Raw genomic sequence first — 12,342 nt, 5'->3', positions numbered from 1 at the left:
TATTGCCCAGAGTTGCAGAGTGGGACTCTATGATTGGAATAGGCACCGAGGCGAGAATTATCAGGTCCATGGAATTTTTTAGCCCAAGACCCGCCGAGGTGGGGAATTGAACCCTGGTCCCGGGCTAGACCTCTGTATCAAGGTCTGCCGCTCTAATCATTGAGCAACACTTCTCCACTTTGAAGCTCATTTTGTGGTCTGCACCTGGTTGCTGGTATCTGAGGATCCCGAGGTCAGGACTGTTTTGGAGATATAGATATACATATATATATCCGATTACCGCTCCAGGTGTTAGACTCCACCAAACAGAGAACACGGACACTTTGCCATTTAAATCACTGCTGACTGCAGAAATTGTTTATTTCATATTTTCATCTGCGCAGCAACGGGACGAGATGACGAGTTTCGGCCAGCAGGGTGGCCTTGCTCACATACTCGTGTTACCGGATAAACATGATTTATACACCTGAGTGACCATCACGTGCTCGTGAAACTACAATTACAATAGAAAGTGAAAAGGCACTACCCACTTAGAACTACATGACATTTTGTTTTCGTCAGTTTTAGTGATCTTGAATTTAGTATTCCGTAACTTTACAAGATACAAATAAAACAACTCCATTGTTATGTGTATAGGTGCAAATACAACAATAAATTGAATTAAGACTGTCGTGATACAGTAACCTTAGGGCTCATTGTGGTTCCTCTTATATTTGTGGAGAGGTCAAAGGAATAAGAAATATCCATGTACAAATACATTAGTTGATCAGCATTCTGTATACTGAATAGAACCCGGTCATACTCAAATGGGGGCACCTGATATTCATTTTAAAGCAATACTTCCAAAAACTCTAGCATAACTGCTCCAATGCAATAAAGATTCTTCAATTTTCCTTTTATACAATCGTACAATCGCTATAGTAATGGCTGGCCTGAATGTATTGCAGACATAAGCATGTCAAACATTTCAATGTATAATTCAACAATATATATATATATATATATATATATATATATCCCGAGTATATATAATCAACAGGTCTGGACCTTATTGCACATGCCCCAAATGCATAACAAACAGTGATTGGTACCCCAAATAAAAAATTGTACCATATGTAAATCTATATAAAGACATCATATGTCCTCTCATATACCAATGCTGCCTCTATGACTAACATTCTCATTTACAATAATAGTGGTAGTGTGAAAATATGTGACTTTTAGTGTGATTAAAAAATGTGTCAAACTGACATATGTTGATTCTCCAAAACGGAGAAGGAAATGGCGGCATGAAAACTTAAACTGAAAAACCCCTATTCGACACCTATTGGTGCATCATTGGTTGATAAACTCAAGATATATACACATCAATCATATATGCTCTTGCCTAAGTCAGTCAGAATAGACTGTGAAGAATTGACTGCTGAATAGCTCTATATAGTTCATCTATACTCATAGGCTAACAATAATAAAATGTCAGAGCATATCCAAGTTAACATGAGCGCGAACACACAGGTGGAGATCGATATGGAGGATAACCTTGGAGGAAGGTGAAATCTACTATTCATCATTAATAAAGTGTACTAGTGTGAAACTATGGTACTGATGGTGGGCTAGTTACAGGTAATGGTGCAAATCTTCGCACAAATTTAAACCTTTAGGGGACTTGGTATCTAGCTCGATTATGTACTTCGTTTCTAGCTGTCTGAGTAATTTTTCTCGGTACCCGCCTCGCTAATTGGGGGGCACGCTGTCTATAACGAAGTAAGTCAGTACATTGAGGTCGTTGGAATGCTCAGTTTTGATATGACGGGCCACCGGACAGGTGGGGTCAGAATTGACTGCTGCCCGTAAATGCTGCAAAATTCTCTGGTATGCAGGAAGTTTTGTGCTCCCGACATAACGGAGCACACACACACATTGGAGAATATACACCGCATGGTCAGTGCGGCAGGTAAAGTAGCCCTTCAGACTGATGGGTTTGTCTGTGAAGGGACTGATATATGATTTCATGTTTTTCCCAAATTTGCATGCGCGGCTTTTACTGCATTTATAAAACCCTTTGCTTGCGCTGAGCCACCCTCCTTTGACATCTAGTTCAGGGCTAGTTCTTACTACCTGGCTACGCATAGAGCGCGCTTTCCTATAGGTGAAATTGGGTCTAGCTGGTAGTACTGAGGACAAGACTGTGTCAGTTTGTACAATTGGCCAATGCGCATTGATAATGCTTTGTATGGTTTTAGCTTGCCTGCTGTAGGTTAAAATAAACCTACAAGAGATGGATGTGTTGGGCAAGGGAACATCAACCTGTGACAGGTCCTGGTTAGTATCAACGTCTCCTGTGCTCTGTGTGGCCATAGTTTGTAATAACTATGCCCTATCCCGTGCGTTTGCTTTTCTAAGAGCAGAATCTAATAATTTAGTTCTATAGCCTCTCTGCACAAACCTGTCCCAAGCAGACTGTTGTGCTGCTGCTAGTGCCTCCGGTGTGCTGCAAACCCTACGAATCCTCAAGAATTCACCGTACGGTAAACTCGTGATTGTGTGTTGAGGATGAAAACTGCTCGCATGTAACAGCGAATTTCCCGCTGTGGGTTTGCGGTATAACTGTGTTTCCACTCTGTTATTCTCTATGTACACATTTATGTCTAAAAAGTTTACTGAACTCGGATCTATGTGGGCAGTGAAATGCAAATTTAACACATTATTGTGGATGGTGTTAACAAATTGCAATGCTTGCTGTTCGGAACCCTTCCAGACGACAAAAATGTTGTCTATGTATCTACATATGTGTACTATATGTTCCCGTACCAACTCTCTGTGCTGTTCCATGAGCACATGCCTCTCCCACCAGCCCACGTGTAAACATGCGTAGCTGGGGGAGAAGCATGCACCCATGGCTACACCCTGTAGCTGTTTAAACACCTTTCCTTCAAATAAAAAGAAATTGTTGTAAAGCCACCACCGCATCATGTCCAATAACATAGCATTATGTTTATACATAGTAATGCATCTATTTGTTAGAAAAAATTCAGTCGCCGCGAGTCCCTTGTTGTGTCTGATGCTCGTATAGAGCGATGTTATGTCTAATGTCATGAGTAAACAGTCACTAGACCAATGGATCGTGCTCAATTTTTGTAGGAAGTCCTTGGTGTCACGAAGATACGTTGGAAATGTGGTCACATGTTCCTGCAAATAGTGATCCACGTATCGAGATGTATTTTCGAAGACACTGTCTCTGGCTGAAATTATGGGGCGTCCCGGTACAGGTGTTGTCTGCTTATGCACTTTCGGGATTCGATAGAACATTGGTATTACTGGAAATTCCTCGTGGAGAAAGCCAAACTCATCTTTTGTGATGAGGCCTTCTCTGTTCCACTTGGTCAATTGTTCTTTATAATCCTTGTTGACTTTAGTGACTGCAACTCCATTGGTCATTTCATAGCATTCTGTGTTGTTTAAATGCCTATAGGCTTCTTCTTTATAGGCTGTTTTATCCCATAACACAAGATTACCTCCTTTGTCGGAGTTATTGATAACAAGGGAATTGTTGTTTTTTAATTTTTCCATCAATCGAAAAGATTGTTGATCTTTGTTGTTTTTTACTTGTCGTTGACTGTTGAGTGTTTTACGATGTAAAATTCTGAGTTCCTCAGTGATGCGGTCATGAAAGATATCCAGGGCATCACGTGGCATGGTAGGTACAAATTTGGAGGGTGCCTTAAACGGACTGTTACCCGGGGCTGAAATGCGAACACCTTCTGCTATTTGTTGCTTGCTCACAGCTTGTTCTTGTGAGCTAGAAGTATCTGTACGTAAAGAGTGTAGGGATTTCAATAGGGGTATTTGTTGCACCGTTAGGCTCCACTTCTCCATTTATGACAGATGGACCTACGCGCAGCGTCCACGCGCAGCGGTCGCGCCCCTTGCGCGCCAAAGGTAAGCCCGTCTACGCCCGTCCGAGCCTGGACCGCGCCCAGCGCCAGACCCCCCGGCCCCCGCGCAGCGCCCTCCACCCACATCACGTATGCCGCTGCCACCCTCCTAGCCCTCAACCCCGGACGCATCCCACATTGTTGCGTAGCTGCCCCCGGACACACCCACGGACCCTTCGCCTGCCACTCATGCAAATTTACCAGCATCAAGACCCATACCACTAACCCCAAACGCAGCTCCGACTCTAATCACCTGAAGTGCATCCTGCTGAACACCCGCTCGGTCCACAGACACACCACCGAACTCTGGGATCTACTCAACACTACATCACCGGACGTCGCCTTCCTTACTGAAACATGCATGAACGCATCATCAGCACCCGACATCGCCATAGCCATCCCAAACAATTACAAGATTATCCGGAAAGACCGCGCCGTCCAAACGATAGGAGGCATCGCCCATAAGAACACCATCAAAATCACGACCAGCTCCGACGATAACATTACAACCACCGAACACCTCCACTTCCAGGTCCACACCGACCCTAGAACCACACTTAGAGGCACCCTCATCTACAGACCTCCAGGAACTCGTAAACAATTCAGCGAAGACATCACCGACTTCATCAGTCCACATGCCCTCGCATCCGAGAACTACATCCTATTAGGAGACCTCAACTTCCACCTGGACAAGAAAAACGACAACACCACCACCCTTATTGACAACCTAGCCAATCTCGGCCTCAATCAACTTGTTGACACCCCCACCCATGTAGCCGGTCACACGCTCGACCCAATATTCACCTCCAGCAAACACATCTCCTTTGATCGCACCACAGCTCTCCACTGGACAGACCACAGTTGTGTTCACTTCAGCTACAAAGCCACCTCGACCCACAACCCCCACAACCTATCCCCCGAAGAAAATGGAACAAAATCACCACCGACCAACTCCTCACATCGCTCAACCAAAACCCACCCGCCCTCTCATCGGACCCAAACCAAGCTGCCATCAAATTCAAACAATGGATCACTCACAGCGCTGACGAACTAGCACCCTTGAAAAACCATCTCACCAAACAAAACAATAAAAAGGCCCCCTGGTTCAACGATGACCTTAAGAAATCCAAAAAGCTATGCCGCACGCTTGAGAAGACATGGAGAAAAAACCCAACCTCCGACAACATGACCACCCTCAAGGCAGCCACCCGCAAACACCACCAGCTGATCCGTTCCACGAAGAAATCAGCATTCAAGAACCGACTCGACAACAACGCCCATAACAGCAAGGAACTATTCAACATCGTCAAAGAATTCACCAACCCTACCGCAGCCTCAAACGACATCACTCCCTCCCAAGACCTCTGCGATTCGTTATCCTCCTTCTTCTACAACAAAATTGCCGACATACACAACAGCTTCGAAAACAGCGACAACAAACAAGCCACTCCACCCCCCTCAGAACCTAAACCGACCTCTAACAACCTCAGCGCCTGGAACCCAATCACTAGCGAAGACACCATCCGCCTGATGAATTCTATCCACTCTGGATCGCCAACCGACCCATGTCCCCACCACATCTTCAACAAAGCAGACTCCATCATCGCACCCCATCTCCGTGATGTCATCAACTGCTCCTTCATCTCTGCCACCTTCCCAGAAAGCTGGAAACATGCCGAAGTCAGAGCCCTCCTAAAGAAACCCACAGCAGACCCATCTGAACTTAAAAACTACCGCCCCATATCCCTCCTCCCATTCCCGGCCAAAGTCATTGAGAAAGCCGTCAATAGCCAACTCGCCGCCTTCCTCGAATAAACAACTCCCTCGATCCCTCACAGTCCGGCTTTCGAGCCAAACACAGCACCGAAACCGCCCTCATCGCAGCAACAGACGACATCCGAACACTACTGGACAACGGGGAAACAGTGGCCCTCATCCTACTCGACCTCTCTGCCGCCTTTGACACGGTCTGTCACAGTACACTCATACAACGCCTCAGCAACATCGGCATAAAAGGAAAAGCCTTGGACTGGATCACCTCGTTCCTCACCGAAAGAACCCAGAGAGTCCACCTTCCCCCATTCAATTCAGAGGCCACCGAAGTCATCTGCGGCGTACCACAAGCATCATCTCTCAGTCCCACCCTTTTCAACGTTTACATGAGTCCCCTCGCATCCATCGCACGACAACACAACCTCAACATCATCTCCTACGCAGACTACACCCAACTGATCCTCTCCCTCACCAAGGACCCAAACACCGCCAAAACCAATCTACACGAAGGAATGAAAGAAGTAGCCGAATGGATGAAGAACAGCCGTTTAAAACTTAACTCGGACAAAACGGAAGTCCTCATCCTAGGATCATCCCCCTCTGCCTGGGACGACTCATGGTGGCTTGCGGCCCTGGGTACAGCACCCATTCCCACAGATCACGCATGTAACCTGGGCTTCATCCTAGACTCCTCCCTCTCGATGGCCAAACAAGACAATGCTGTTTCTTCGTCATGCTTCAACGTACTACGCATGCTCAAAAAAATCTTCAGTTGGATTCCCACCGAAACAAGAAAGACAGTCACCCACGCACTGGTCACTAGCCGACTGGATTATGGAAATACCCTTTACGCCGGAACCACAGCCAAACTTCAGAAAAAACTCCAACGCATCCAAAACGCCTCCGCCAGACTCATACTGGACATCCCCCGCCAAGCTCACATCTCCGGCCACCTGAAAGACCTCCATTGGCTCCCCATCAACAAAAGAATAACTTTCCGCCTCCTCACCCACGCACACAAGGCCCTCTATGACCTAGGACCTGAATGCCTCAACACGCGACTATCCCTCTACACACCCAACCGTCAACTACGATCTTCCAATCAAGCCCTCGCCGCAATCCCGCGCATCCATAGGTCCACCATGGGAGGAAGATCCTTTTCCTACCTAGCGGCCAAGACCTGGAATTCTCTCCCCACACACCTCCGCCTTACACAGAACCACCTATCCTTCAGAAAGCAACTAAAAACTTGGCTATTCAATAAATAATGCACCTACGCCCCTCAAGCGCCTTGAGACCCTCTGGGTGAGTAGTGCGCTATACAAATTCATGAACTTGAACTTGAACTTGAATGCCTTCTCCGCGACCTGTGCTGCCTAGATACCTGCAGTCCCTTAAAACAGCGCCCTCGAGGTAGACTTTAGCTGTTCACTGCGTTTTCAGACATTTAAAGAAGTGACAACTACGCCTCGATGTTGTTAATATTCCCAACCGAAAGGACTGGGAGATGGACTTTTGTCAGTAATAGGAACAAAAAAACTTCATATAATTAAATCTAAATTGTGAGTAAACACAAGAAACACTGTTCTCAAAGCAGTAGTTATTTCAGTCTGTTCTAAACGCGGCAAATGTTTAAATATGACACCTGAACATTAGAAGAATGCTAAACAGGTCACATTTATTTTGCCTTCTGTAAGACGGGTACTTCATAAGTAACACACACCTTGTATCGTCTTGTTTCATAATTTAGGCATCCCTTCTGCATGAAGGGTCCTTCCGTGCCACACTGGCACGATCATAAAGCACAGACCTTCCTTGTAAAATGACAGAGTTTTACAATGCAAGTACCTGGAGTGACTCGGGTTTATACAGGGCTGGTGGGGTTATACGACACACCTAAGAAATTATCCATGGCAAAAATGGGACAGTATGTAAATGGGAATTTGATAATTTCATACTGTTCTCCCAGCTCAGAATGAAAAGTAGATTGTTTCTCACCTCCACGGTATCTATAGGAGCTACGATCTGCTCTGCAGTCAGATTCCCGAACTCAGCGGCTAAAACATCCATCCTGGGACATCAACATCCACAAACAGCAGATAGTCAGTAAGGAAACATAAACTAGGCATGAGACGCAAAGCAACACGTGGGTCAATCACCTAAACCAATTCCTAACAGGACAGCAAGAAACAGACAGAAGGTTCCGCTCTGAAACTGAAAGTGTCTCACGCCTGGCGAAAAAGCAGAGGAGCATGTTAATATGGCGGCCATGTTACAATGGAGCATCTCTGTCACACCCACAATAAATTTCAATGTTAAAGTGGACGGCGATGCAAAATGTCACGTTTTTAAAAAGTTGCAACGATATTTTAGAAGAATACGTTCACTGTTGATAATCGGAGTATTTTTTTATAAAATAAATAGGTACACGTCTCAAAAATAAACAGATTCTAAAATCGATATAGCTCATATATACATATTATTTTTTGTTGCTTTTGTTGCTGGAAAAAAGTTATAGAAGTAAAGTTCCTGTCGAAACTTCTTTGCGAGTAAAAGCTACACGAACAAAATTCCAAGATGGCTAACACACATGCAAGAGTTTGAAAGGAAGATTATGCTTCTGCTCTTTGACCACCTTCCCAGCCACGCCCATCCCTATTTTTCGTTCTGTCATTGGTTGCAGTCATTGTAAACTACATTGGAGAATAAAGAATGGGAGTAGACTGAAAGGAGTGCGAACAGCTGCTAAGAGTTAGAGGAGCATTATAGTAAGCAACATCGAATATAACAATAGAAGGGTGGTCCAACTTTCGTCCGGGTTTTCATTTGTCCTTTTTTACATGTGCCTGTCTTAAATGTGCTTATGTCTGATATTTGAATGCCTCTAGTGGCAGCATACCACCGTTTATCATAGGTAGAATAAGTTAGTCGCGTCCGTATACACGTGTGCATTTCAGAAATTGCTCTTTTTATTAAATGCAAAGGTCTGAAGTTTGGTTCGAAAAACTTGTAATATCCCTGTTTTTGTTATGCATGGGGACACAACGTTGTATTCACTCCCCAGTACTAACAAGCTTTGGAAATGCATTCGGTCTCGCGTTTGCTTGAATTAGAGCTATTGGCATTTTAAATAACGGTGTCTTTTAACCATGTTTTATTCATTTTTATTTTGTGTATTTTTATAAAGCGCGGATATTACCCGAAGGTGTCAAAGCGCTGTACAATAGAACCAGTTACGTTACAAGAGAAAAGTGTTACACAATAGAACATTACAAAGTTAAACAGGAGACTTAAAAGGAAGGGTACACAAAAACAAACATGTTTTATGGAGTGTATGTATGTGGTGTGAAGTGTAATTATGCGGGTTGGATTGGAATTGTTGTGGAATTCAAAATTTGCTAACATTCGTGCCAAGAATTTTCAATTCTATTAAGGACAAGGAGGCGAGGATTATGCTTAGTCTCATTTCTTTACTGACACATAGCAGCCAATCACATTACAGTAAAGAAAAACAAAACAATACGTCACGTATGAACTCAGGGCAACCATAGAGTACACCCATAGTATATAAACAGTCTCAGAGGTAACCACTTCCTCTTTCTTTGTCCAAATCCAGTAGGAAGAACCAATTGAACATCAGAAAATCCACGGAGAACATCATCCGAAAGGGCCAAAATCCGAACGAGGAGGAGGAGGAACTTCCAAAAGCCACAGGAATAGAAGAAGTCCCACGAGGAGTAGAAACTCGCAGCAGAACTTCCACAATGGCGGGTCCGGAGGAACCTTACTTGGGATCAGAGCCTGAAAAGAGACACAAAGCCGTAATACACATCCTGTGTAATCATGAGCAAATAAAGGGTGGGTAGAGCAAAAATTAAAGCATTCAGTACATTTCATCAGAAAAGAACTATGTAGCATTGCAGAGTAACAATATAATAGATATATGCATATACAAAGGGTGGGATAATCCTCGCCTCCTTGTCCTTAATAGAATTGAAAATTCTTGGCACGAATGTTAGCAAATTTTGAATTCTATTTCAGGACAGGAGGCTCCGATTATGCTTGTTCAAAGCTCATCCACCACAACAGAAGCAACAGTAGGAACAGGCTTGAAATAGAATGTCTTAAACACGGAATCTGATGACCAATCAGCCGCTTTCATAATGTCACATAAAGAGACCCCCAATGAAAAAGCCTTAGAGGCCATGGCTCCCCGAGCCGAGTGAGCCCCGAAAACAGAAACATCAATGCCCGCTTCCTCCATAAGCCATCTTACCCAACGGGCCAAAGTGGCTGGAGCAACGGGACGAAAGGGTTTTTGCAAAGCAATCAACAATTGACCCTGCATATCAGATCGATAAAGAGAAGTACTCACCTCATACTCCTTAAGGCACTGAACCACACAAAGGTTGGGTCGAGCCGGAAAAGAAGGATACGAAATGACCTCCGTGTTAGTTTTTGTGCGCCGGGAAAGGCGAAATGAAACACCCTCAGGCGTGAAACTACGACCCGCTAGATCTATAGCGCGGACGTCAGAAATGCGTTTGCAGGAAAGCAAACACAGTAACATAGTAAGCTTGGCTGAAAGTTGCTTACGAGATAATAAGGAATTAATCGGCCAAGCTTCTAGAAAACGTAGTACCACAGAAACATCCCAGAGGGAAACATATTTAGGTTTAGGAGGAGTAGCCATACGAATACCTTTCAGAAGTTGGGCTACGAGAGGATGTTCCCCAACTGGCTTGCCATCGACAGGAAGATGACCCGCCGAGATGGCGGAACGGAAATTGTTGACTGTGTAATAAGCCAAACCCGAAGAGGAGGACAGAGAGGACAAAAAATTGCATATCAAAGAGATATCAGCCGATGTGGGATCAACTTGCCGTTGAGCACACCAATCACTCCAACGCTTCCAGGAACTTCTGTAGCGCTTGTGAGTGTTAGGGGCCCAGGCATTGCTGAGGAATCTGGCAGCGTCCTCAGAAAGGCCTGGCACCGTCCAACGTTCCCCGAAATTCGCCACTGAACCAGGGGATGCGGATTCTGCAATGGATCTAGAAGGAGATTCGCTCTCTGAGGAAGAAGAAAGGGCAGGTCGCATGCCATCTCTAGAAGAACAGGGAACCACGGTTGAGCCCGCCAGAGAGGGGCAATCAGAATCAATTCCGCCTGAAAGCGCGTCACGTAGGCCAGAACCCTCGGGAGCATCATGAATGGGGGAAACGCATAACAGAGGGATGTCGGCCACGTCTGAAGGAAAGCATCGGTGGCAAGAGCCTCCGGATCCGGTCGCCAGCTGAAGAACTGGGGAAGTTGGGCGTTGAGCCGGGACGCAAAGAGGTCGATCAGACACGGACCCCAGTTGCGAAGTAGTTGGCGAAACACCCTGGGGTGGAGTCTCCAGTCGCTGAAGTCCCTCAGATGTCTGGAGTTCCAGTCCGCCACTATATTGCGAGACCCGGGAAGGTACTCTGCAATAACAGTGATCTTGTGTTGGAGGCAATAGTGCCAGAACTCCTTGGCAATCTCCGCCAACAATCGCGACCGAGTACCCCCCAGCTTGTTGATGTAACGCACTGCGGATATATTGTCCATCCGGAGAAGGATGCAACAGTGGGATTGAAGAGGCGACAGGCATTTGATCGCAAAAGACCCCGCCAGCAACTCCAAACAGTTGATGTGGAGCGAAAGTTCCCGCTGAGACCACCGTCCCCCCGTCGAGACCGGACCGCAGCGGGCTCCCCAACCCCAACGACTGGCATCCGACTCGATCACAATCTCCGGGGAGGAGCCGAAGAGGGCTTTGCCGTTCCAGGCCTCCATGTGATCCAACCACCATTGCATCTCCAGCTTGGCCTCCTCCGAGAGAGGTATCAAATCGGAATACCGGAGGCCCCGCTGCAGATGCTGGATCTTCAGGCGTTGAAGGGCTCGATAATGTAGCGGCGCTGGAAATATTGCTTGCAGAGAAGACGCCAGAAGCCCGACTACTCGTGCTAACAACCTCAATGACACAGTCGGACTCGAGATAATGGAATTCAATTCTTTCTTGATATAGCGAATCTTCTGCTGGGGCAGCAGCAGCTGACAAGTGATGGAGTTGACTCTGAACCCCAAGAAATCGATGACCTGAGAAGGGTGAAGCACAGATTTGGGAACATTCACCAGAAACCCGAGGGACTGGAGAAGGTCTATGGTCCAGTCCAGATGGGTCATTAGTCGGACCGGACAATCCGCCAGAAGGAGGATGTCGTCCAAATAAATGATCAAACGGACCCCACGACTGCGGAGCGATTCCACTACAGGACGTAACAGCTTCGTGAAACACCACGGTGCCGACGAAAGGCCGAAGGGAAGGACTTGGTATTGATACCAAGTCCCCTGCCACTGAAACTGCAGAAAACGGCGATGTGGATGGAAGATCGGGACCGAAAGATAAGCATCCTTGAGGTCCAAACGAACCATCCAATCCCGTTCCCTCAAGAGGTCTCTCAACAGATGGATACCCTCCATCTTGAAGTGTCTGTAAACTACCCCCGCATTGAAATCCTTCAGATTGAGGACCAACCGAGCACCTCCTCCCTTCTTGTCCACCAGAAAGATCGAGCTGGCAAAGCCCTGCGGATGACGGACT

The 12,342-nt window shown here is 46.0% G+C and overlaps 1 protein-coding gene across 1 annotated transcript in view; it reads right to left on the bottom strand.

Moving 5' to 3' along the window:
* POLR3B (RNA polymerase III subunit B) overlaps nt 1-7,899 on the bottom strand; it is a 1,027,565-nt gene extending 1,019,666 nt beyond the window's left edge. Inside the window, exon 1 of the mRNA XM_086921773.1 lies at nt 7,707-7,899. Coding sequence (XP_086777899.1) covers nt 7,707-7,778 — 72 coding nt within the window. The 5' untranslated portion in view covers nt 7,779-7,899. The remainder of the gene's footprint in view (nt 1-7,706) is intronic.
* Nucleotides 7,900-12,342: the final 4,443 nt, after the last annotated feature.

The sequence above is a fragment of the Lissotriton vulgaris genome, chromosome 1_1, assembly GCF_964263255.1.
Source record: "Lissotriton vulgaris chromosome 1_1, aLisVul1.2, whole genome shotgun sequence".
NCBI classification, from domain to species: Eukaryota; Metazoa; Chordata; class Amphibia; order Caudata; family Salamandridae; genus Lissotriton; species Lissotriton vulgaris.
Note: the sequence above shows the minus strand (reverse complement) of the source record. Positions and strands in the feature narration are given on the sequence as shown.